The 26,768-nt window shown below is 38.7% G+C and overlaps 1 protein-coding gene across 2 annotated transcripts in view; it reads left to right on the top strand.

Moving 5' to 3' along the window:
• The window catches only part of Klp98A (kinesin-like protein 98A), a 185,477-nt gene extending 158,927 nt beyond the window's left edge, over positions 1 to 26,550 (top strand). For both annotated transcript variants that reach the window (XM_070086369.1, XM_070086368.1), the window contains exons 23-24: positions 6,736 to 6,819; positions 20,344 to 26,550. In XM_070086369.1, the coding sequence (XP_069942470.1) occupies positions 6,736 to 6,819; positions 20,344 to 20,490 (231 nt within the window). In that variant the 3' untranslated portion in view covers positions 20,491 to 26,550. The remainder of the gene's footprint in view (positions 1 to 6,735; positions 6,820 to 20,343) is intronic.
• The last annotated feature ends 218 nt before the right edge of the window (positions 26,551 to 26,768 follow it).

Below are 26,768 nucleotides of genomic sequence, written 5' to 3'. Positions count from 1 at the left end.
TCCAGCCTTCTTCTCGCTGCAACATTCATCACCCATGCTTCACACCCATATAAGAGCATTGGTAAAACTATACTCTCATACATTCTCCTCTTTGCCTCCAAGGACAAAGTTCTTTGTCTCCACAGACTCCTAAGTGCACCACCCACCCCTTTTCCCCTCATCAATTCTATGATTCACCTCATCTTTCATAGACCCATCCGCTGACACGTCCACTCCCAAATATCTGAATACATTCACCTCCTCCATACTCTCTCCTTCCAATCTGATATCCAATCTTTCATCACCTAATCTTTTTGTTATCCTCATAACCTTACTCTTTCCTGTATTCACTTTTAATTTTCTTCTTTTGCATTCCCTACCAAATTCATCCACCAATCTCTGCAACTTCTCTTCAGAATCTCCCAAGAGCACAGTGTCATCAGCAAAGAGCAACTGTGACAACTCCCACTTTATGTGTGATTTCTTTATCTTTTAACTCCACGCCTCTTGCCAAGACCCTCGCATTTACTTCTCTTACAACCCCATCTATAAATATATTAAACAACCATGGTGACATCACACATCCTTGTCTAAGGCCTACTTTTACTGGGAAATAATTTCCCTCTTTCCTACATACACTAACTAGAGCCTCACTATCCTCGAAAAAACTCTTCACTGCTTTCAGTAACCTACCTCCTATACCATACACCTGCAACATCTGCCACATTGCCCCCCTATCCACCCTGTCATACGCCTTTTCCAAATCCATAAATGCCACAAAGACCTCTTTAGCCTTATCAAAATACTGTTCACTTATATGTTTCACTGTAAGCACCTGGTCCACACACCCCCTACCTTTCCTAAAGCCTCCTTGTTCATCTGCTATCCTATTCTCCGTCTTACTCTTAATTCAGAAGTATTAAAACAAAAAAATTTTTTACATGAAATATACATGTAGTACATAAACAATACAATGGGAAATGATGAATGAAACATTAACAGCATAACACTTACCTTTATTGGAGATTCTTCTTAGTGTATGGGAGACTGGAGGAGGAGAGAGATTGGATTGTTTACAGTTTGGAATGGGAATCCCCTTCCAGCAACACCTCAGGTACCAAGTGCTTCTCTGGGGTTGCTTCTCTTCTCTGTTTCTTAATGCCACTAGGACCACCTTGAGAGTCACTCCAGTCTTGTCTCGCAAAGTAACTGTGGAGAAAGCTCTGTTTCGGGCATCTCTTTAACACTTCCCTAAAATGGCCCAAGACTTTGTCACTGTACATATTTCTCACCTTCTTTACCACAGGCTTGGCACTAGGAGCTTTCTTTGGAGCCATGGTAGCTTATTTAGTACTTGCAAGCACTAAAATGAGTGGAATATTATGAAATATTTCGTAGGAGCACTTGAAGGGACCTTCACTCACTGGTAAACAATGCCAGACTGACTGGGTAGGGAGGCCTCCCCGGCTCACACCGTGCGTATGCGTCCCAGACGAACTACTATTCGCGAGTCAACCTATGAAAAGCGAGTCCATGTTTATACGAAAATACCCCTATGATTGGCGAAATTTACGCTTGCCGAGAACTACGAAAAGCAAGAGACCACTGTACTCCAAAATTCTAGTGGCATCAAATTTAGCACGAGAAGGCTGGTAGGCCTACATCTGAGAGAACGGGTCTGCATGGTGTGTGTGTGCCATTAACAAAAATTCTGGGCACCCACATTGCATTGTGGGAACGCCGCCTCAGTAACCTTTGTTCACCATGCCTCACCCCGAGACAGCTCTCACTCCGAGGCGAATTGGGACTCTCCTCTTCGTAACTTATAGTTCTGAGTCTGATGGAAGTGGGAAAGAAGAATTCTATGGCTTTGATCAATTAGTGACTGAAAGCAATGACCAGGATATCAAAAATATTGCAGAAAATCCTGACGTTCCTCAACCTTCAGTTGTACCTCGTCACAAGAGAAAACTAATATTTTCGCGTGGCCAGGCCTCAGGCTTCAGTAATGATGATGATAGTGATGTGGACTGTGATTTTATTGCTCTTGATGATCATTCAAGTAGTGATAGTGAGGAATCATATTCACCAGTGAAATGTCGGTATATACGCCGCTGCACGTGCTTGGTAAGTGTTCCCTATGCAGTGCCCAGGGGACGGAGTACATCCTGTGGCCCTACACCAGAAATAGACAGTGAAAGTGAGGATGATGTGGTTACACTTGGCATGGATAGACCACAGGCATCAGTAGGTGGTGGTATTGGTGGTGATAGTGGTAGTGCCACGGCCATGCATGACTCGCCAGCCCAGGCTGGGACCCATGCTGCTGACTCCTCAGCTCAAGGACAAACTGGAGCATCACCACCACACCACAACCACAACTACAACTACAACCAGCTTATGATGTCCAATATCCACCAGCAAACTGCATCTGGGATTGGCAACAAAATTCCAGTTTTGTTCCCAATCCCCATCAGTTTGATGACTCTCAAAGTGGAATCCTACCAGCTTGTTCCCTTGTAAACACTGCAAATGAACTGGAATTCTTTGAACTATTCTTTGACCAGCCCTTGATGGAAACTATTGTCAGGGAAAGTAACAAGTAGTATTTTGAGTACACCATAGCAAATATATCACCACAGTCAAGACTACACCAGTGGAAAGAGACAACTGTGGCTGAAATGTATTTGCATTTTGCAACAATAATGCTTTTGCCTCATGTCTATAAGCATAATATAAAATCATACTGGTCTGCAGATCAGCTAATTTGTACCCTGGCCTTCAGTGAAATCATCCCAGTGAACAGGTTTATCTTACTGTTACATATGTTGCACTTCTCTGACAAAACCAGGCTTGACAGAAGTGACAGGATATACAAGATTAGAAATGTTTTTATGTATCTGAAACAAAAGTTCAACATGTACTTTTATCCATTCAAGAATCTTGTAATTGACGAGTCTTTGATTTTGTTCAAGCAGTATATACCGAGCAAGAGGAAACGCTTTGGTATAAAACGGTTTGTACTCTGACTGTAACAGTGGCCTGGTATTGGATATTATTATATACATGGGAAGTAAAACATTGAATGATACCAGGATGTTATTGGGTATCTCAGGTGACATAGTGAGAAGCATGATGGCACCTTATCTTGGTAAAGGGCATACATTATACATAAATAACCCGCACATAAAAGAGAGAAGCTTACAACGACGTTTCGGTCCGACTTGGACCATTGACAAAGTACACAGTTATTTGTGTATCGTTCCAGTCACGGTATTGTGCCTTTTTGTTATTTAGGCATACATTATATACTGATTACTGGTACACAAGCCCTTTACTCAGTGATTTCTTGCGAGTGAACATGATAGATATGTGTGGCACAGTGCGTTCTAATCGTAAACATATGCCCAGGTTCAACGCAGGCACTCGTGCTGGTGAGGTGCAGGTGTTTACTGCCAGTGACATCACGGCATTACGGTGGCATGACAAAAGAGATGTCACATTGTTGTTAACCATTCACCCTAACAAAATGCAAGACAGTGGCAAAGTTGATAGAGTGACTAATGAACATATTCGAAAGCCAGTGACAGTGATTATACCCAAAACATGCTTTTGGTTGACAAATGTGAGATGCAGATTGGCTTTGTTGATTGTGTTCGTAAAAGTTACAAGTGGTACATGAAACTTCTTCCATGTCATGGACATTTCAATGCTCAATGCATATAATTTGTACCAAATAAAGACCAGCAACAGACCACTGTATGGTGAATTTTGTTTGTCTGTTGTCAAACAACTCATAATGAAGTACCAGGTAACAACACCTGCTATACAAAACTGTCCTCGAACTCCTCAGGAAATAACCAAGCATTTGAGGAGGGAAGGTGATCACTTCATAATACAGCTTCCTGCTACTAAGAAGAAATTTGCTCAGAAGAGATGTGTTGTCTGTGCACAAACAAAACGATGGCAACAAAGACGCAAAGACACTCGGTTTATGTGCGAGGAATGTAAGGTACCTCTGTGCATGGTACCTTGTTTCAAGGACTTCCACAGGCTGCAGCAGTTCTAGAAACATGTCCAGTGACTGTACATATGTAAATATATAATAGCACATTAATATTATACAACATTTGTGCATGTTTAATGTAGTAAACAATACTGGTAAACAATATTATAATAATAACTTTAGTGCGGGTATTGTGTTCAGTACAGTGAGTGTATATATGTATATATACATTATATAAAATATTGATCTCACAAGCCACAAATGTTACTAGAGAAGGAAAAAAAAATTAGAAAAGAAAAGAAAAAAAGTATAAAAAATGTAAAATAAAGAAATGCGATTTTGTGGAAGTCGCTGATGTTGCCGCCACCCGGTCATTTTGGGTCAACTTCCCACCTCTGTATCTCGGAAAGTACTGATCAGAATTTTTGTTTTTGTTTTATTACCTTCACAAAATTATCTTTAATTCTGTATTTTTTTTTTTTTTTTATTCAAAATTTCTTGGACACTGGGGCACCCCTTCAGATTTTGCCTTTGGACCCTGAAAGGGTTAAATGTTCATTGATCCATTTCATTAGTCCTTTATATTTATTTCTCATTGTTTTCTGTATGTAAAACTACAGTTATTCTCTATAAAATGTATTTTTTGTTAATACTTTTGGGTGTCTGGAACGGATTAATTGGATTTACATTATTTCTTGTGGGAAATATTGCTTCAGTTTTCGTCGAATTTGGTTTTCGTCAGACTTTCTGGAACAAATTAACGACGAAAACCGAGGTTCCACTGTATATATATTACTAAATTTAAAAGGAGAAACTTTTGTTTTTCCTTTTGAGCCATACTGCCTCGGTAGGATACGGACGGTGCACTGAAAGAAGAAGACTTTGTTATATGGAAGTGTCCCACTTGTGTGGTTTTTTCTATACCTGGTTGTATAGAAGTGTCCCACTTGTTCATATTTCTTCTACTACCAGTCTCTTTATTTAATGCACTGTATTTCACTCATATTGCTGCTCGTCAGTCAGTGTAATATTGAAAGTTGATAGATGTTTCTTAATTATGCAGTTTATTTAATAAGATTAACTTGATAAATACAGTTGTCCCTCGTTATCCATGGGGAATTGGTTCCAGGATAACCATCCCTCCCCTTCCCCAGGGGATACCAGAATTCGTGGATGCTCAAGTCCGTTACATAAAATGGGTAATATTTGCATGTAACCTACACACATCCCTCTGTATACTTTAAATCATCTCTAGATCACTTATCATACCTAATACAATGTAAATGCTATGTAAATAGTTATTATACTGTATTGTTTAGGGAATAATGATGACTCGTCGAAACCCTGGTTCTTCTCTCTTGGTAACCCTTGTATGATGATGATGATGATGATGATGATGAAGACAATGATGATTGCTGTATAGTGCCTACAATGATGATGTGGTGAGGCAACAAGATGTATGGCACTGCAGGTAAGCAGTGAGACATCAGGCTAACTTGAACCTGATGGGACGTCAGAAGGATCACCTAAGTCAGAAGAACCAGGGTCCAGTTGCAGACATTGATGTTTTGGAGGAGGTTCAATAACACTGTCAGGATCTGTATAGGTTGAGGGCTGAGGATCTTAAGTCATTGAAGGTCAAGACTTCACAATTGCAGATGCTTTAGTTAGAAACATTGTTGTAGGAAGATGTTCCTTCTTTTTCTTTGCATCGTCAAACAAATCTTGCAGTGGTTGTAGGCATGTTATCCCTCAGGTGACATGGAGACTTTGTTCCACTGAAGGATTGTACTCGAAGATCATATCCTTTAACACTTGCTCTGGAAGGTAGCCTTTCTCTTCTATGAGTTTCTTGAGCTCTTCTGGGAATGCTGATGCTGCCTCAGCATCAGCCAATGCCGAGTCTCCTATGATGTTTAAGTTGTTGAGGCTGTAGTGCTTTACATAGCTAGCCAGCCATCCCTTACTAGCCTTAAACTCCTTCCTCTTGCTCTCCTCAACCCTCTCACAGTAGTGCTCGTAGAGGCTAAGTGCTTTTTATGCATAATTTTGCCATCAACAGGAATATGCTTCTGTGCCTTGTCTTCTAGCCCCACACACAATGCTTTCTCAGTCTTTGCAAGCACTTTATCAGTCTTTGCAAGCACTTTATCACAGCACCTCCATGAATTTCAGCTTCTGCTGTATTGTGTGAATGCTCGACGTATTCTTACCAATCTTACAGCCCTTTTTGGCAGGTGATATGCCACTTTTCAAAAGACATAAGATTTTTATTTTCTCGTTGAGACATAACGCTTTACGCTTCCTCTTTGCCTTTTAGAGAGTGCTTTTTAGGAGTCATTTTTTTCACACAGGGTGCACACACACCACAAGTAGCAAACAAACAAGTCATTAGGCAAACAATGCTCAAACAAGAAGCATAGTGTGCCTACACATCACTTCATTCGTGTGGATTCAGTGTAGTTTTCAGTGCATAGCAAATTCAGATTTTGCTTTTTGGAACTTTGTGCATTTTTTTTTTTTAATTGTCGATCCACATTTGGTTGAATCCATGTATGTGGAACCCACAGATACTATATATACTGTATTTTAAATTCAAATTACAAGATTACTGATTTGTAATTTTTCTGCATATGTAAACCAAAATATACTCTAAAAAGAATATTTTCTTTTGCAAATGCCTGCAAGGTTTTGATATAATGAACTGAAGGACCTGTATAAGCAGTATTTTATGCTTTCTTATCCATTAGGTCGAGGAGCTCTACTTTCCCCCTCGGCGACTCTTTGGGAATTTCACAGAGAGAGTAGTCGCTGAGCGCAGGGTGCAGCTTGAAGTAAGTATTTTATGTGCTCTACATCTTTCATTCTACTTTCTCATTCTCAACAGGAATACCTCCTTGAGGGCAGGGTGCAGTCACCAACAACCTGATTGTTCAGTGACTGGATACTGACTGACTTCACAGAGGACTGAGCCTCACCATTCCTTGTACAAAATGACCCAAAAAAGTTTAGCACTTCATTAAATATAATGTATAATTTTTGAGTGGATGGCCATTGAGGAAAGGACCTCCAGATAACTGCATATAAAGGGGTCTTTCTTGACTACTTTAGCTCTCTCTGAAGCTCTTGAAAGCATAAGCACTGGTTTTATAAATGGTGAGTGGGGAAAATACAATTTCCCTCACATTTACATTAACAAAAACATATCAAATTTACCAGTCATCTATGATCTGAGAATTGTTATGGATAATAATAGTTTAATAATTTTAACTCGTTAACTGTCCAAACGTAGATCTATGTATGTATTCATCACCAGCACTCAGAATATTTTCATTTTTTTTTTATGAAGAGGGCAATTTTGTGTGTGTAATAAGACCAAAAAAAAATTTTTTTAGTCAGTACTTACAGATATAAGGCTATGAAGTTGGCACTGGATGCTCACCTGCCAGCAAAGAGGAGTCCTGCCACTTGCAGAAGTGTTGCTGATATACCTTTTCTCTCTCTTTTTTTTTATAATTTTTTTGTTCTGATAATAGCAGTTTATAGTATAGTTCTTAGGATTTTATATCCAATCTTTGTTCTGACACTGATATTAGGTACTGAAGTAGTACTCAAATACATAGTCACAAACACACTGACAGGTGAACATTTTCACCTGCCTTGGTCACATACTATTGTCTAGAAATATATACAAAGTATTTACAAGTCCCAGCAGTGTTTTAGACATGCTGGAGTATATATAAAACTACTTGAAGCACGGTGTAAGACGAGTGTCACTCCACTGCTGGCAGTGCAGCACTCTAATATTGATGACCATGCACTGCTCCAGGGAACCTTGGCTTTATTTGTTTTCACAGTTACGAATAAATGTGTCTGTCTGTATCTCTCTGTCTTCTTTCTGTCTAGCTCTCTCTCTCTCTTTGTCTCTGCTTATCTGTCTTTCTGTCTCCATGTGTGTCTGTCTTCTGTCTGTCTGTTTGTCTCTCTCTCTGTCTCAGAGAGCTGCTCATGAACCAACAGATATTACAAATGATGCAGAGTCATCACATCAGATTCCTGAACAAGGGAAAATGCATATTACTTACAAGTCATGCTTATTATGCCTTATATCTACAAGCACAGTATAGCACTTTGTCTGGATTTTTTGGGTTATCCTAGGTAATTTACACTATGGATAATAACTATACTTAAGTGTACTTGTGAGATAGAGACAGAGATTGACAGATAGAGACAGAGATTGACAGAGACAGAGATAAACAGAGACATACAGAGATAGAGACAGCCAAAGTTAATCATCCAGCCAGCCGGCCTGCTGAACACATATTACACATGTTCCAGAATTGTTACTCTTTACTAAGGGCATAGGTTATAGGACATTTTGGCAGAATGACACTACCATTGATATCAAAATTGAAAGGATGTGGCATAAATGTTGCACATGGGTTATTATCAAGGTTTTTCATATTTCCTCGGCCACTTGTGGCCACATCCATCTCAGTCACTAAACTAGGGGTCAACATCACTTTGATCTTAAAAGGGAAGTGTTAAAACAACATGGCATCAGTGAATCCCTGGTGTTTGCCACACTGTTTGCTCTAGCTGGTGCTCAATTCAACTGGTGCTCCCACAAGGTACTAAGTGGTCCCACACTTTTTTAATACTGCACACACCAAGTGTTAAGACCCATTCTGTACTGACCAGGCATCTCAGGCCAATCATGCCAAATTTGGAAGAAGGAAAAATAAAATGTTGATATATGTATGGAGCGCTAGTGGTAAGAAGGTAGATCTACATTTGAACAGTTAAGGGGTTAAGCACAAAACCCATATGGGTCATATAGCTTTGCAGGTAGGGATGTGTAAGGGTAGGAATGTGTGAATGTTAAAAGTGTGTAAGGGATAGGAGTATGTAAGGGTAGGGGTTAGTGCAAGTGATAAGTTTAAATCATAGATGGTGCATCAAAGGTCAGTTAAAGTAAGTGTGTTAGGGTGGTGTAGATTTTTTTTTTTTAACAAGTCGGCCATTTCCCACCGAGGCAGGGTGACCCAAAAAGAAAGAAAATCCCCAGAAAGAAAATAATTTCATCAACATTCAACACTTTCACCTCACTCACACATAATCACTGTTTTTGCAGAGGTGTTCAGAATAGAACAGTTGAGAAGCATATACATGTATGTATAAAGATACACAACATATCCCTCCAAACTGCCAATATCCCAAACCCCTCATTTAAAGTGCAGGCACTGTACTTCCCATTTCCAGTACTCAACTCCAGCTATATAAAAATAACTGGTTTCCCTGAATCCCTTCACTAAATATTACCCTGCTCACAATCCAACAGCTCGCCAGGTCCCAAATACCATTTGTCTCCATTCACTCCTATCTAACACACTCACACACGCTGCTGGAAGTCCAAGCCCCTTGCCCACAAAACCTCCTTTACCCCCTCCCTCCAACCTTTTCGAGGACGACCCCTACCCCGCCTACCTTCCCCTATAGATTTATACGCTTTCCATGTCATTCTACTCTGATCCATTCTCTCTAAATGACCAAACCACCTCAACAACCCCTCTTCATCCCTTTGACTAATACTTTTATTAACTCCACTCCTTCTCCTAATTTACACACACTGAATTTTCTGCATAATATTTTCACCACACATTGCCCTTAGACAGGACATTTCCACTGCCTCCAACCGCCTCCTCGCTGCAGCATTTACAACCCAAGCTTCACACTCGTATAAGAGTGTTGGTACTACTATACTTTCGTACATTCCCTTCTTTGCCTCCATAGATAACGTTTTTTGTCTTCAAATATACCTCAACGCACCACTTGCCTTTTTTCCTTCATCAATTCTATGATTAATCTCATACTTCATAAATCCATCTGCTGACACGTCAACTCCCAAATATCTGAAAACATTCACTTCTTAAATACTCCTCCTTCCCAATTTGATATCCAATTTTTCTTTATCTAAATCATTTGATACTCTCATCACCTTACTCTATTCTATGTTCATTTTCAACTTTCTATCTTTACACACACTCCCAAACTCATCCACTAACCTTTGCAATTTTTCTTTAGAATCTCCCATAAACACAGTATCATCAGCAAAATGTAACTGTCAATTCCCATTTTGTATTTGATTCCCCATAATTTAAACCCACCCCTCTCCCAAACACCCTAGCATTTACTTCTTTTACATCCCCATCTATAAATAAATTAAACAACCATGTTGACATTACACATCCCTGTCTAAGACCTACCTTTACCGGGAAGTAGTCTCCCTCTCTTCTACACACCCTAACCTGAGCCTCACTATCCTCATAAAAACTCTTCACAGCATTTAGTAGCTTACCACCTATTCCATATACAGTGGACCCCCACATAACGATATTAATCCGTTCATGAGAGCTCATTGTTATGCGAAATTATCGTTATGCGAATGAATTTTCCCCATAAGAAATAATAGAAATCAAATTAATCCGTGCAAGACACCCCAGAGTATGAAAAAAAAACATTTTTACCACATGAAATATTAATTTTAATACACACAAAATGAAAAAGGCATGCACAATTACATGACACTTACCTTTATTGAAGATCTGGTGATGATTGATGGGATGGGAGGAGGAGAGAGTCTTAATGTTTAGAAGGGGAATCCCCTTCCATTAAGACTTGAGGTGTCAAGTCCTTTTCTGGGGTTACTTCCCTTCTTCTTTTAATGCCACTAGGACCAGCTTCAGAGTCACTGGACTTCTGTCGCACAACATATCTGTCCATAGTGGCCTGTACCTCTCGTTCCTTTATGACTTCCCTAAAGTGTTTCACAACATTGTCAGTGTAATAGTCACCAGCACGGCTTGCAATAGCTGTGTGAGGGTGATTTTCATCCATAAAGGTTTGCACTTTCAGCCACATTGCACAGATTTCCTTAATCTTTGTAGTAGGCAACTTCTTCAATTTCTCTCTCCCCTCCTCCGAACCAGTTTCCTCAGGTCTGGCCTCTTGCTGTTGAAGTTAGTCTAGCAGCTCATCAGTGGTTAGTTCTTCATTGTCCTCCTCCACCAACTCTTCCACATCATCCCCACTAACCTCCAACCCCAAGGACTTTCCCAATGCCACAATGGATTCCTCAACTGGCATACTCCTCTCAGGGTTAGCCTGAAACCCTTCAAAATCCCTTTGGTCTACACATTCTGGCCACAGTTTCTTCCAAGCAGAGTTCAAGGTTCTCTTAGTCACTCCCTCCCAAGCCTTACCTATAAGGTTTACACAATTGAGGATATTAAAGTGATCTCTCCAAAAGTCTCTTAGAGTCAGTTGAGTTTCTGAGGTCACTACAAAGCACCTTTCAAACAGAGCTTTTGTGTACAGTTTTTTGAAGTTTGCAATAACCTGCTGGTCCATGGGCTGCAGGAGAGGAGTGGTATTAGGAGGCAAACACTTCACCTTAATGAACCTCATGTCCCCATAAAGTCGCTCTGCCACGTCTGTAGGATGACCAGGGGCATTGTCTAACACCAGGAGGCACTTAAGGTCTAATTTCTTTTCAGTTAGGTAATCTTTCACATTGGGGGCAAATGCATGGTGTAACCAGTCATATAAAAAGTCCCTAGTGACCCATGCCTTACTGTTTGCCCTCCACAGCACACACAAATTAGCCTTGAGGATATTCTTTTGTCTGAATGCTCTGGGAGTTTCAGAGTGATACACTAATAAAGGCTTCACTTTGCAATCACCAGTAGCATTGGAACACATCAACAGAGTAAGCCTGTCTTTCATAGGCTTATGTCCTGGGAGTGCCTTTTCCTCCTGAGTAATGTAGATCCTGCTTGGCATTTTCTTCCAAAACAGGCCTGTTTCATCACAATTAAACACTTGTTCAGGTTTCAGTCCTTCACTTTCTATGTACTCCTTGAATTCCTTCACATATTTTTCAGCTGCTTTGTGGTCCGAACCGGCAGCCTCACCATGCCTTATCACACTATGTATGCCACTACGCTTCTTAAATCTCTCAAACCAACCTTTGCTGGCCTTAAATTCACTCACATCATCACTAGTTGCAGGCATTTTTTTAATTAAATCCTGATGCAACTTCCTAGCCTTTTCACTTATGATCACTTGAGAGATGCTATCTCCTGCTATCTGTTTTTCATTTATCCACACCAATAAGAGTCTCTCAACATCTTCCATCACTTGCGATCTCTGTTTCGAAAACACAGTTGAACCTTTGGCAAGAACAGCTTCCTTGATTGTCTTTTTGTTGCCCACAATAGTAGCGATGGTTGACTGGGGTTTATTATACAACCTGGCCAGCTCGGAGACACGCACTCCACTTTCATACTTATCAATGATCTCTTTCTTCATCTCTGTAGTAATTCTCACCCTTATTCCTGTAGGGTTGGCACTAGAAGCTTTCTTGGGGCCCATGGTCACTTATTTTGCAGATAAAATCACCAAAAACACTGTACTAATACGAAATGTTTCGATTGTATGCTTGGATGTTACCACTGAGGCTGGCTGGTAAACAATGCCATCGGCGGAACATGTGAGGCTGGCTAAGGCCGCACATTAGACGCGTCTTGGACGAACAGCGTTGAGCGGGTTTTTTAGCGGTATGCGAGGCAAAATCTTAGCGATAAAATGTATCAGTATGCGGATTTAACGTTATGTAAGGCCAACGGTATGCGGGGGTCCACTGTACTTGCAACATCTGCCACATTGCTCCCATATCCACTCTTATCATATGCCTTTTCTAAATCCATAAATACAATAAAAACTTCCCTACCTTTATCTAAATACTGTTCACATATATGCTTCAATGTAAACACTTGATCTACACATCCCCTACCCACTCTAAAACCTCCTTGCTCATCTGCAATCCTACATTCTGTCCTACCTCTAATTTTTTCAATTATAACCCTACCGTACACTTTTCCTGGTATACTCAGTAAACTTATTCCTCTATAATTTTTACAATCTCTTTTGTCCCCCTTCCCTTTATATAAAGGAACTATACACGCTCTCCGTCAATCCCTAGGTACCTTCCCCTCTTTCATACATTTATTAAACAAAAATACCAACCACTCTTAACACTATATCTCCCCCTGCTTTTAACATTTCTGTCATGATCCCATCAGTTCCAGCTGCTTTACCCCCTTTCATTCTACGTAATGCCTCGCACACCTCCCCCACACTCACATCCTGCTCTTCTTCACTCCTAAAAGATGGCATACCTCCCTGGCCAGTGCATGAAATTACTGCCTCCCTTTCTTTGTTGACATTTAAAAGTTCCTCAAAATATTCTCACTATCTACCCAATACCTCCATCTCCTCATCTGCTAACTCCCCTACTCTGTTTTTAACTGACAAATCCATACATTCCCTAGGCTTTCTTAACTTGTTTAACTCACTCCAAAATTTTTCTTATTTTCATTAAAATTTCTTGACAGTGCCTCTCCCACTCTATCATCTGCTCTCCTTTTGCACTCTCTCACCACTCTCTTCACCTTTCTTTTACTCTCCATATACTCTGCTCTTCTAATAACACTTCTGCTTTGTAAAAACCTCTCATAAGCTACCCTTTTCTCTCTTATCACACCCTTTACTTCATCATTCCACCAATCACTCCTCTTTCCTCCTGTACTCACCCTCCTATAACCACAAACTTCTGCCCCACATTCTAATACTGCTTTTTTAAAACTATTCCAACCCTCTTCAACCCTCCCACCTTTCTGCCAATAGTTGCTTATATCTCACCCGAACTTCCTCCTCCCTTAGTTTATACACTTTCACCTCCCTCTTACTTGTTGTTGCCATTTTCCTCTTATCCCATCTACCTCTTACTGTAACTGTAGCTACAACTAAATAATGATCCGATATATTGGTTGCCCCTCTATAAACGTGTACATCCTGGAGCCTACCCATCAACCTTTTATCCATCAATACATAATCTAACAAACTACTTTCATTACATGCTATATCATACCTTGTATATTTATTTATCCTCTTTTTCATAAAATATGTATTACTTATTACCAAACCTCTTTCTACACATAGCTCAATTAAAGGCTCCCCATTTTCATTTACCCCTGGCACCCCAGATTTACCTACTACTCCCTCCACAACATTTTTGCCTACTTTAGCATTGAAATCCCCAACCACAAGTACTCTCACACTTGATTCAAAACTCCTCATGCATTCACTCAACATTTCCCAAAATCTCTCTCTCTCCTCTACACTTCTCTCTTCTATAACCCACTTTACACATCCAACCTTTATTTTACTCCACATAATCCTTGAATTAATACATTTATAGTCCCTCTTTTCAAGCCATAGCTTATCCTTCAACATTATTGCTGCTGCTTCTTTAGCTCTAACTCTAATTGAAACCCCTGACCTAATCCCATTTATTCCTCTTCATCTTTATTTCACTTAACCCTTTGACTGTTTTCGACGTATAAATACGTCTTACGAGCCAATGTTTCTGACGTATATATACTCAATAATTCTAGCAGCTTCAAATCAAGCGGGAGAAAGCTGGTAGGCCCACATGTGAGAGAATAGGTCTGTGTGGTCAGTGTGCACCACATAAAAAAAATCCTGCAGCACACATTGCGTAATGAGAAAAAAAAAAATGATCGTTTTTTTGGAATAAAACGCCGACTTTGAGGTGTATTTTCGTATAGTATTTATCGTTGTATTCGCGTTTTCATGGTCTTAGGTGATAAAATGGAAAATATATTACAGAAATAGAGATGATTTTCATTACTTTGACAATGAAAACGACCTTGAAACTGAGCTCAAAGTAGCGGAAATGTTCGATTTTTACCAATGTTCAGGAGTAAATAAATCACACCACACGTCCAATACATGTCAACTGGGGAGTCTAATATTCTTTCACTAGTGCACTGATATTATTTATACCATTTTTACAATAATGCATAACAGTAAATTTTGTATTTTTTTGTATGAATAAAAAATCAAAATAGAAAGCAATAATAATATAAGAGGGGCCTAGAGATATGACTAATGAACAGAGCATATGTTATTTTAGTGCCATGAATGTCTACCTTGTTTATTCTGGACCCTATTTTGAAATTGGCATCTTTTTTAGTTTGCGTGAAATTGGCCAAATTGCCAATTTCTGACCACCATATTGGGTAGTCCAGATTAGTAAATGTGAGGTTTCTTGTACTCAGCTGATAGATAAAATGGAGTTCTAAAGAAATAGCTATGAGTTTGGTCAACTGGAGCAATGGAATTGGCTGAAAATAGGGCTCAAAGTCGGCAAAATCGCCGATACGCATATGCCGCCGAGACCGCTAACTTCGCGGAGCATAATTCCATGAGTTTTCGACCAAATTTCTAACTTTTGGTGTCATTACCATCGGGAAAAGATTCTCTATCATTTCATAAGAAAAAATATTTTTTTTTTTTTTTTTTTTTTTTTTTTTTCAAAAATTGAGCAACATAGAATGACAGTTTCAGAGAGGGGCCTGAAACAGTCAAAGGGTTAAAGCAAGGACATCCAGCTTCTTCTCATTCATAACATCCACAATCATCTCTTTCTTATCATTCGCACAACATCCACGAACATTCAGACATCCCAGAAGTAAATCCTGCATGCCTGTTGATACGGGACACGGTTAACCCTTTCAGGGTCCGTCCCGTTCAGGGTCCAAACCGTAGATCTACGCCATGAGCTCATCTCACTCTGATAAACTGTGAGTGGTACATTTGGGCCTAGATATGAGAGAATACATCTATGTGGTATGTGTGCACCACATAAAACAGATCCTGCAGCACACTGTGTATAATGAGAGAAAAAAAATGAAATCATGATTTTTCGATTAAAACAGCAACTTTGCAGTGTTTTTTCGTATGTTTTTTATAGTTGTATTTGCGATTTCTTGGTCTCATTTGATAGAATGGAAGACATATTACAGAAATAGAGATGATTTTGATTGGTTTTAGCACTGGAAATGGCTTGAAACTGAGCTCAAAGTAGCAGAAATGTTAAATTTTTGCCGATATTCAAGAGTAAACAAACGACCTCACACGTCTAATACACATCAGCTGGTGGGTCTAATATACATTCACAAATATGGTGATGATATTTATACAATTATTACAGTATTGCATAACAGTAAATCTTCTATTTTTTGGTGTGAATAAAAATTCATTATGTGAATAAAAAATCAAAATGGAATTTATTTGTAAAGCCTCAAAACATAACTAATGAACAGAGGAAATGTTAGTTTAGTGCCAGGAATGCCTACATTGTTCATTCTGGACCCTATTTTGAAATTAGAATATTTTGAACTTTGGGTTAAATTGGCCAAATTAACAGTTTCCGATCACTTTATTTTGTAGTTGAAACAGTTGACTTGGCGATTTCTTGTGCTCAATCGATAGAATAGAAGTAATACTAGTGAAATAGCTAAGAATTTGATTGACTGGAATAATGTAATTGGCCTAAAATGGGAGTCAAAGTCGGCAAAATCGCCGATTCGTAAATATCGCTGACCCATCAAAATTCGCGAGAGCATAATTTCGTCAATTTTCCACCAAATTTCGTACTTTTTGTTTTATTACCTTCACAAAAAGATTCTCTACGATTTCATAAGAAAAAATAACAATTTTTTTTTTTTTAAATTCTTGGACACTGGTGCGTGACTCCAGATTTGGGCCTTGGACCCTGAAAGGGTTAAAAGGGGGTGGATGGACAGTGCGACCCAACAATATCCAAAGAGTGATGCTGGTCATTTCTCCATGTGGTATCTGTGAGTGAGTCATGTGTCTGATTCATAAATATGAAAGTGCAACTTCTCTCACCTAACAGTGGTGGGAAGAAGATAGCCAGAATCCCAGTTGTGGTTTTAAAGAAAATTTGTTGTGTTCGTCCGACCCTGGTCAACATTATTGTCAGCATTTGCAGAGCTATTAAAGGAGTGCTAAAAGTAGTCCTAGAAAGGAATAACCCTGCAGGAAACTGGAAGGTCATGAATAGCTGATTGAGTAACTGAGTCTTCTTGTTCATTGCCCTAAACTTTGGTATATCAGGGACCCAGCAGAAATGACTTCTTTGTGTTTGCTAGAAATTCGATGTAACTAAAGTTGTATGCATGTGATGATGGCATGAGAGGAGTCAAATTTCTGGATATCTTGTAACTCACTTTGGGAGATGGAAGCAGCCACAAATGATGAAACAGACATGGTTCTCAGAATTACTTATGATGCTGCTGTGAAAATACTGGAACTCCAGTAAAATATCCTTAGAATATTCTTCCCAGAAAAACAGCTGTATACTCAACACAGTTGAGACTTCTAGGACCATCAGTGTACACAGCTATAGCATGGGAATGGGTTTAAAAGTACGTACAGTGGAACCTCGGTTTTTGTGTGCCCTAATTTTTATGTAAAACTTTAGTTATTCTCTATAAAATGTATTTTTTATTATATTTCTCATAAGAAATAATGTAAATCCACTTAATCCATTCCAGACACCCAAAAATATTAACAACAAATACATTTTATAGAGAATATAGTTTTACATGCATACTAGGGCATACGAAAACCGAGATTCCACTGTATTCATGAATGAGTGAGCATAATGTTGTAATAAGCAAGGGAGCTTTTGCGCATGGAAACTGGAAGGACCAAACCTGAATAGTCAGAACTTCCCAAGGAAGGATGGAAAAGTGTAAGATGGAGAGTGAATGCAAAGAGGAGGAAAATTAAGTGATAACAGTAGAGCATGAACACAGAGATGAATACTTAGAGAAATTATTTTCCAGTAAAAGTAGACCCTAGACAGGGATGCATTATGTCACCATGGTATAACATATTTATAGATGGGTTGTAAAAGTGACTGCTAGGGTGTGGGATGAAAATATGCAGAATTTAATAAAAAATGGGAGTTGTTACAGTTACTTTTTGCTGATGACACTATGCTTTTAGGATATTCCGAAGAGAAGTTGCAAAAGTTGGTGGATGAATTTGGGAGGGTATGTCAAGGGGGAAAATTAAAAGTGAACGTAGAAAAGAGCAAGGTGATGAGGGTTACAAATGAGTTAGGTAATGAAAGACTGGATATCAGATTGCAAGGAAGGAGTATGAAGGAAGTGAATGTGTTCATATATTTGTGAGTGGAATTGTTGGCATATGGGTATGTGAAAAACAAGGTGAATCATAGAATTCAAATTCAAATTCAAAGTTTATTCTCTATAAGGACTACAATGCTGAGTTTACAGAATTTGGTTATTGTGTGGTTTACATGTAGTAAAATAATAATTACAGAATGTACCACTAGAACTAGCATGGCTAGGTATTTCGGGCAGACTTAGATTAAATCTTAAGTTTAAAATATTACAGAATTATGAGCTAAGTTGGTATTATGGCTAAGTGACTAAATACTAGTTTGTGAGTTTAGCAATGTGAATGCTTTTGTTTTGGCACTATACATAGTTTCAGTATTGGAGTATCACAGGCCAACTTATGACTAGTTAAGATTCATTACTTTGAGATTGAGATTGATATTTCTGTTTATGGTCAAATGGGTGAGTGAGTGTAAGTGTTAACCACCAGGTGGTATTTGTGTAATTAGTTGACGGGGTGTATCAGGGAGATAAGATGTTTTCTGATGGTAGCTTTGAAGGTGATGAATATGTCTGCAGTTTTAGAATTTTCAGGTAGGGTGTTCCAGATTTTAGGGCCTTTGACATACATTGAATTTTTGTAAAGGTTTAGTTGGACACGGGGAATGTCATAGAGATGTTTGTGTCTGGTGTTGTGCCTGTGGGTTCTGTCACAACTATCAAGAAAGTGTTTTAGGTCAAGGTTAATATTGGAATTTAAGGTCCTGTAGATGTAGATTGCACAGTAGTAAGTGTGGATGTACTGAACAGGGAGTAAGTTTAGATCTATGAAGAGTGGGGGGGGGGTTGCCAGGGATGGGATTTAGTGATTATTCTTACTGCGGCTTTTTGTTGGGTTATTATTGGCTTTAGGTGTGTTGCTGCAGTTGAACCCCAAGCACAGATAGCATAGGTGAGGTATGGATATATAAGTGAACGGTATAGTGTGAGAAGGGCAGTTTGCGGCACGTAGTATCGTATCTTGGAGAGGATTAAGAGAAAAAGGTAGATGGTGCATTGAGTCATCTGTGGAGACAGAGTGTTATCCATGGAGGCAAAAAGGAGAATGTATCAGAGTATAGTGGTACCAGCACTATTATATGGGTGTGAAGCATGGGTTCTGAATGATGCAGCAAGGAGAAGGCTGAAAGCAGTGGAAACGTCATGTCTGAGAGCAGTGTGTGGTGTAAATATGCAGAGGATTCATAGCTTGGAGAGTGGGAGGAGGTGCAACAGAGGATAATTTGGAGGGTGTACAACTCTGTAGTGGAGGGAAGGCAGGGTAGGGGATTGTCCTAGGAAAGGTTGGAGGGAAGGGGTAAAGTAGAGTTGGAAATCCATGAGGTGTGTGTGAGCGTGTTACATAGGAGCGAGTGAAGGAAAATAGTTTTTAGGACTCAGTGAGCTGTTGGAGTGTGAGCAAGGTAACATTTTGTGAAGAAATTCAGGGAAACCGGTTAGGCAGGCTTGAGTCCTGGAGGTAAGTACAGTGCTTGCACTCTGACGGAGGGGTGGGGATATTTGCAGTTTACAGGGGCATGCAAACTGTCGTATCAGTGTGCTCTCACAAGTCAATGATGGAGTGAATGATGGTGAAAATGTTTCTTTTTTTGGGTCACCCTACCTCAGTGGGAGATGGCCAGTGTGTTAAAAAAAATCTGTGTACTATACACTTCTATATACTGTACTTTCTCTCCTCTCTCCTTTTTGCTAACTCTATTTTCCTTCATGTACTCCAGTGAGTTTTACTGATATGTACATGCATTTTGTCAAACTTTTGCATGAGGCCATTGTCAGTTTTAAATTGTTTAAACAAATGTGTGAGTTATACTGTACTCTTTACCATTTTTCATTATTTCACTTTTATCTTGCATGAGGCAGCTAATATATGTACTAAAACATTTTCTTTTTAGAGTATTCATTTAATTTGTCTTGATCATCTCATGTTAAAGTCTACTGCAGCTGCCTTGACCTTGTACAGTAATTCTTCTCTTCATGCTGATGTGCTATATATGATCGACTTTTATGATTTAAATGTTGTTCACAGAACATGGAGATTCCTTTAATGAAGAATTGAGTCTTGATGACCTGATTTAGCTTCCAACAGCTACGAAGGGCAGGGAACACATTTACAACATAAAGCAAGGGACTTCTGTATTCATGATTCAAAATATTTAATAATGTACTAATGTAGACTTAATGGTGATCATATTTCAGGTGTACCTACAGCAACTTATTGTTCTGTGCAGCGAGTTAGAAGCATCTCCGCTGTGTGGTGCTCCTCCATCACGTGTCACTTTGGCATACTTCTCTCCCTTCTTTCAACGAGGAGTGTTTGAAACAGCCAGACACACTACGAGTTAGGATGGCATTGACAGATATATTCTTCAAGATGATAAAGTTTATGACTTGTTTTTCCTTACCAATAAGTGTTATGTTTAAGAAAACATTTCACGAGCAGGGAGGGTAGGGCTGTGTATTTTGATTAAAAGATTTGCAAATGTGTATGATCTGTATTCAGAAAACTGATAAAATTATAAATCAGTATTTATTAACATAAGAATCAACATAAAAATTCAAAGCAAATCTGTAGAAATGTTAATAATTACTCTAAGGAAATTTTCCTACCATATTTATATAAAAAGTGACTAGATGATATAAGGTGCAATGTAGGTTACCAGTAAACATACAAAGATAGAAAATATTTAGGTGTATATTTCTCTAATTACTAGTAGTACTAGTAAATAAGGCAACAAGATTTATACGTAAAGAGTTAATCAAAACTATTTAAAGGTATGATAGCCATTTTTTGTTCAGTATGTAATTTTTATTGCAGCACTTGGGATGAGAGAGCACAGCAACCTTATAGAATCACTCCTTGTAAGATATATAGGAGAGCTGTATGACCCTTACAGGTGTAGTGCTTGTTTTTGAGTACAGTACAGTATAGTAATATTAATAATATAAGACATTAGGAGTCACTTCATAGGTTACCAGTAATTAATTCATTTTATATTGCTTTCATAAAATTTTTCACTTAATTGAATTGAAAAGTATTCTCACATAAGGTAAGACAACATTGCAATATAAGGTATGCGAGGCAGCTTTATCATATTTTGAAGTCAAGAGAATCTCAGTTTGGTGTTTTCAAAGATCAGGGGACACTCTTCTCTACTATAATAAATACAAATGCATTATTGTGATATTATATATTATTAATATTAATAGAAGTTTAACCGTGTAATTATACAAACAGTCAGTACACTGCATTTCATGATGCTAATGATCTGAAGCCAAACAATTGATAAAGACAGACCAATTTTTTACACTAAGTTAAGGTCCAAATACTTCATTGGTGCTTAAGGCAGTTCTCCCAAAATGTAGCATTTAGATGCATAATATGGCAGATTTTGGCAAAGAAACAGATCTCATTAGTGCTTACAGGTACATTGCCTATTTTCCAGCACCCTTCGTTCCTAGGCTTTGCCTGTATAATGAATTTGTCACTAAGCAAGGAGTATACTATAATAGTAGTGGGTTTCTGTCAACCATCTTTGATATTGTTTTAATGTCAACTTTGCACCATTTATAACATTTTTAGTATATTTTTAAATGTTTATACAGTAGTGTACTGTATATTGTAATAAACAGAATACAGGAAATCAGCTCTAATATACTTTATTTAGGTACACATACTGGTCAGAGAGCCCATCGTAAGTCCGAGTCGCTAGTAAACGAGTATGTCTCTAAGTGAGGAGAGGCTGAAAGAATAATAATAATTCAGCATTATGCCTTTAAGGCACTATGGACTCCTGGAAACTTAAATCAAACATTAGCTTAAATGAAATAGGTTACTTTATTACTGTACTTTAAAGAATATTTCAGTACTACCACTACCAAAATGGTAAAATTTAGAATTTTACTGGAGCTGTAGAGCTAATCACTAAGGTTGGCAAAATATATTAAGAATGGCATAAAATTAAAGGGTCACCATCAACAACAGTGTAAACAACAAAATTAAGCACACACCTCACATAACACCATCTGTGGACACCTAGGGAACTATTTTGGCAAAATCTAGTCTCATAATTTGGTTTGGCCAGAAGAGGTGCTGGATGATCCATTGCTGGTAAATTGGTGTTGTACCTGTATTTGCATATTTTTATCCTTTAAAATGTACTGAAACATTCTTTATAATACTAACAAACATGGGTTTATGATGTAAATTCTTGTCATAATTTTTATCGTAATTGTTGAGAATTGAATTTTCTCATTATTTTCATTAATTAATGGCCTGTATCACATGTTTTAATATTTGATTAGCAGTGGTTAGCTAATAATATATGAATATAATTCCAGATATACTCAATTAATATAGAGGTATAAGAAGAGATGTTAAAGGAATATACTGTAGGTGATACAATCACTATTTGTTTATTTACTATTCATACATTTTAGTGTCAGTAACTCTTTTCACCACCAAGATCGTGATTTCAAAGGTGTTCTATCTCTGGCTGCAGAAGTTGCAGTTTTACTCTGGCTGCCATAAATTTGTCAAAAAAAATATTTGCTGTTTTGCAGTGATTTTAGAACCAAGAGGTGCAAGTTCAGTGTGTTAGGTGCTACAATCTTCTGGCCAGAATTAAAGGTCTGCATATTCACAGAGCACCTCTGGCACACCCACCTCACGTGGGATTATCATTTTAATCCGATACCCTGTAATATATTTTAAGCAGTAAATAGCATGCAAAATTTTTTGGTAAATGTAGTGTTGTATTGTAAATATAAAAAAATGGGAAATATGTTTTGAATTCACGATTAAATGAGGTGAAAGCATAAGGTAAATCTCTCTTGCTGTCTCTCTCTTCACATTTCCCTCCCATCCCACACACTTCAGTTGTCTCTGAAATCTTGTCTTAAATCTAGAGTTGTTCAGTATAAGCAAGCACTGAGTGAAACAAACTTAAAAGGAGCAAGAGAGTTTGAATAGGGAGGAGTATATGGAGTTAAATCAGGTGTATCTGAGAGAACCAGAGCAAATGGAGTAAAGGTAATATTAAATGAACAATTGTAGAAAGAAAGAGGTTTTAGTTTTACCTTCAAAAATTATGTGGAGTCGAGTGAAAGTAAGATAAGAGAAGTGACTGGGTGTGCATGTGCGACTGATATCTCAGATCATTTTTATAATAACCACAGTGATTATGTACAATTGTTTCTGGTTGAGATAGTATTTTATTGTGCAAATGGTAAAAAATGTAACCAAAACAAATGGAACCCAACAAAACTAACTTAATTAAATTTCCACCAAAGGTATGGTGTGTGTGTTTGTTTACATTCAGCTGGCACGTGACACTACTCAGTAATGAGCATTGATTGGCTCAGATGTATTACACAACCAAAATTAATGGACTACTTTCACTATTATCTCTCAAAATATCAGGTTGCACAAGAAACATTTATTCCATCGGGTATTTAGGTTGTATGTATCGTATAATATAAACTAATACAGCCTCTCCTCACTTAACGACAAAGTTCCATTCCTCAATGTCGGTAAGCGAATTCGTCACTAAGCAAGGAGCATACTATAATGGTAGTGGGTTTGTGACAAAACAATCTTTGATATTGTTTTAATGTCACCTTTGCACCATTTATAACATTTTTAGTATATTTTTAAATGTTTATACAGTAGTGTTCTGTATATTGTAATAAACAGAATAGAGGAAATCAGCTCTAATATACATTATTTAGGTATGCAATATGGTCAGAGATCCTGTTGTAAGTCCAAGTCATCAGTAAACGAGTATGTCGCTAAGTGAGGAGAGGCTGTACTCAAGTTAGGTAACCTTAGCTGTAGCTACAGTAATAGAAAGAGGCAGATGGAGTACAAGAAGAATCGTTTCAGTGTGTAAGAAAAAGTGAAAGTGAATGAACTGAAGCAGGGAACACTTCGTGGGAGGTATGAGCAATTGTTGAAAGAAAGGAGGGCCAGAGAGAGTATAGGTAATGAGGAGGTTGAGGAAGTATGTGGTAAATTTAAGAATGGAGTGCCAGAATGTACAGCAGAGGTTTGTGTTACAGGAGTTTGGGGTGTCAGTGGAACAAGGAATGATTGGCAGAATTATGATGTAAGGAGGGTGGTAAGAGAGGAAATATAGGCATAAGAATGACTTTTATAATGCAGAAATTATGTACAGAAGGCAGAGTACAGTGGACCCCCGCATAACGATCACCTCCGAATGTGACCAATTATGTTAGTGTATTTATGTAAGTGCGTTTGTACGTGTATGTTTGGGGGTCTGAAATGGACTAATCTACTTCACAATATTCCTTATGGGAACAAATTCGGTCAGTACTGGCACCTGAACATACTTCTGGAGTGAAAAAATATCGTTAACCGGGGGCCCACTGTATATGTAAACAGAGGATAACTGAGTGGTGATGGACTGCAAAAAGAGAGCGAATGAGAACATGAGTGTCTCAGTAGATTTTGTGAGAATAAAAAATGGATTTTGTAGGTAGTAGGTTGGTAGACAGTAACCATCCAGGGGGGTGCTACCATTCTGCCAAGTGAGTGTAAAACAAAAGCCTGTAATTGTTTTACATGATGGTAGGATTGCTGGTGTCTTTTGTCGTCTCATAAATATGCAAGATTACAGGTACGTCTTGCTACTTCTACTTACACTTAGGTCACACTACACATACATGTACAAGCATATATATACACACCCCTCTGGGTTTTCTTCTATTTTCTTTCTAGTTCTTGTTCTTGTTTATTTCCTCTTATCTCCATGGGGAAGTGGAACAGAATTCTTCCTCCGTAAGCCATGCGTGTTGTAAGAGGCAACTAAAATACCAGGAGCAAGGGGCTAGTAACCCCTTCTCCTGTATATATTACTAAATGTAAAAGGAGAAGCTTTCATTTTTCCTTTTGGGCCACCCCGACTCGGTGGGATACGGCCGGTGTGTTGAAAGAAAGAAGAAAAAATGGATTTGGAGAGAGATGAATAAATTGAGAAAGCTTAAGAGCAAATTGACGGGGCAGTTAAGAATGAAGGAAGTGAGATTTTTTAGGTGGGAGGTCGAGGTACTAGAAAGATGGAGAAAATCTTCTGAGGGGTTGTTGTTAAATGTTGATAAATGTTGTCTGAGGGCAATGTGTGGTGTGAATATAATGCAGAGAATTCGTAGTTTGGAAGTTAGGAGGAGGTGCGGGATTACCAAAACTGTTGTCCAGAGGGCTGAGGAAGGGTTGTTGAGGTGGTTCGGACATGTAGAGAGAATGGAGCGAAACAGAGTGACTTCAAGAGTGTATCAGTCTGTAGTGGAAGGAAGTCTGGGTAGGGGTCGGCCTAGGAAAGGTTGGAGGGAAGGGGTAAAGGAGGTTTTGTGTGCGAGGGGCTTGGACTTCCAGCAGGCATGCGTGAGCGTGTTTGATAGGAGTGAATGGAGACAAATGGTTTTTAATACTTGACGTGCTGTTGGAGTGTGAGCAAAGTAACATTTATGAAGGGGTTCAGGGAAACCGGCAGGCCGGACTTGAGTCCTGGAGATGGGAAGTACAGTGCCTGCACTCTGAAGGAGGGGTGTTAATGTTGCAGTTTAAAAACTGTAGTGTAAAGCACCCTTCTGGCAAGACAGTGATGGAGTGAATGATGGTGAAAATTTTTCTTTTTTGGGCCACCCTGCCTTGGTGGGAATTGGCCAGTGTGATAATAAATAAAGAAAAAAAAGGGAGGAGGTGATATCCCAGGCAGAAGAAAGAATGAGCCAGGAGTGAATGGATGAAATTCATGTAGCAGTGGGTATTACAAAATATAAAAGTCTCAGGACATGTGGGATTTTGACAAAGATCCTGAAAGAAGGTGAGGTAGTGCTGGAGTGGCTGGTATATAGTTTGATATATGCGTGAAAGAAGAGAAGGTATTTAAAGACTGGCAGAGAGAATGAATAGCTTTTTGTATAAGGGAGAAGAGGACAAGAGCCAGTGTGAGAATTGTAAGGAAATAATCTTGTTACATTTGCAAGGTAAATTGTGTGGTAGTTGTTACCATTACTACTACTTACAGAATGTAGTATCAGGGATTTCTGGCATTATAAGAAGAATGTTGCAATTTTTTCAATGATATTCAGTCAAAATCAGTCTTCACTGATTCATGTTATGAGAGGGTTTACTGTAGCATTAAACATTACTTAATGTATACATATTAATTAAATAGAAGAGAGCTACAGTAGATTATCCCCAGTAGAGTACAGATGTATAGGGGCTGGCAGCAGCTGGGCTGCCTCCATCTCTTTCTCATTCTCACTCTCTTATTTACTCTGGCGTTGTAGATGAATGGGTCAGAGAACTGACAAGTTGATAAATTAGACACATGTGCAACACTTGGGTATCTTTATTGAGGAAACGTTTCGCCACACAGTGGTTTCATCAGTCCATACAAAGGAGAACGGGGAAGAACAGGAGAAGTTTGAGGTAATCGGTCCCTCAGCCTTGAGTCGATGTGGTCAGTCCATCAATCTTCTCAAGATTGATGGACTGACCACATTGACTCAAGGCTGAAGGACTGATTACCTCAAACTCCTCCTGTTCTTCCCCATTCTCCTTTGTATGGACTGATGAAACCACTGTGTGGCGAAACGTT

The sequence above is a fragment of the Cherax quadricarinatus genome, chromosome 18, assembly GCF_038502225.1.
Source record: "Cherax quadricarinatus isolate ZL_2023a chromosome 18, ASM3850222v1, whole genome shotgun sequence".
In the NCBI taxonomy this organism is placed as follows: Eukaryota; Metazoa; Arthropoda; class Malacostraca; order Decapoda; family Parastacidae; genus Cherax; species Cherax quadricarinatus.
The sequence above is the reverse complement of the archived record's forward strand: the minus strand, read 5'-3'. Positions and strand labels throughout refer to the sequence as shown.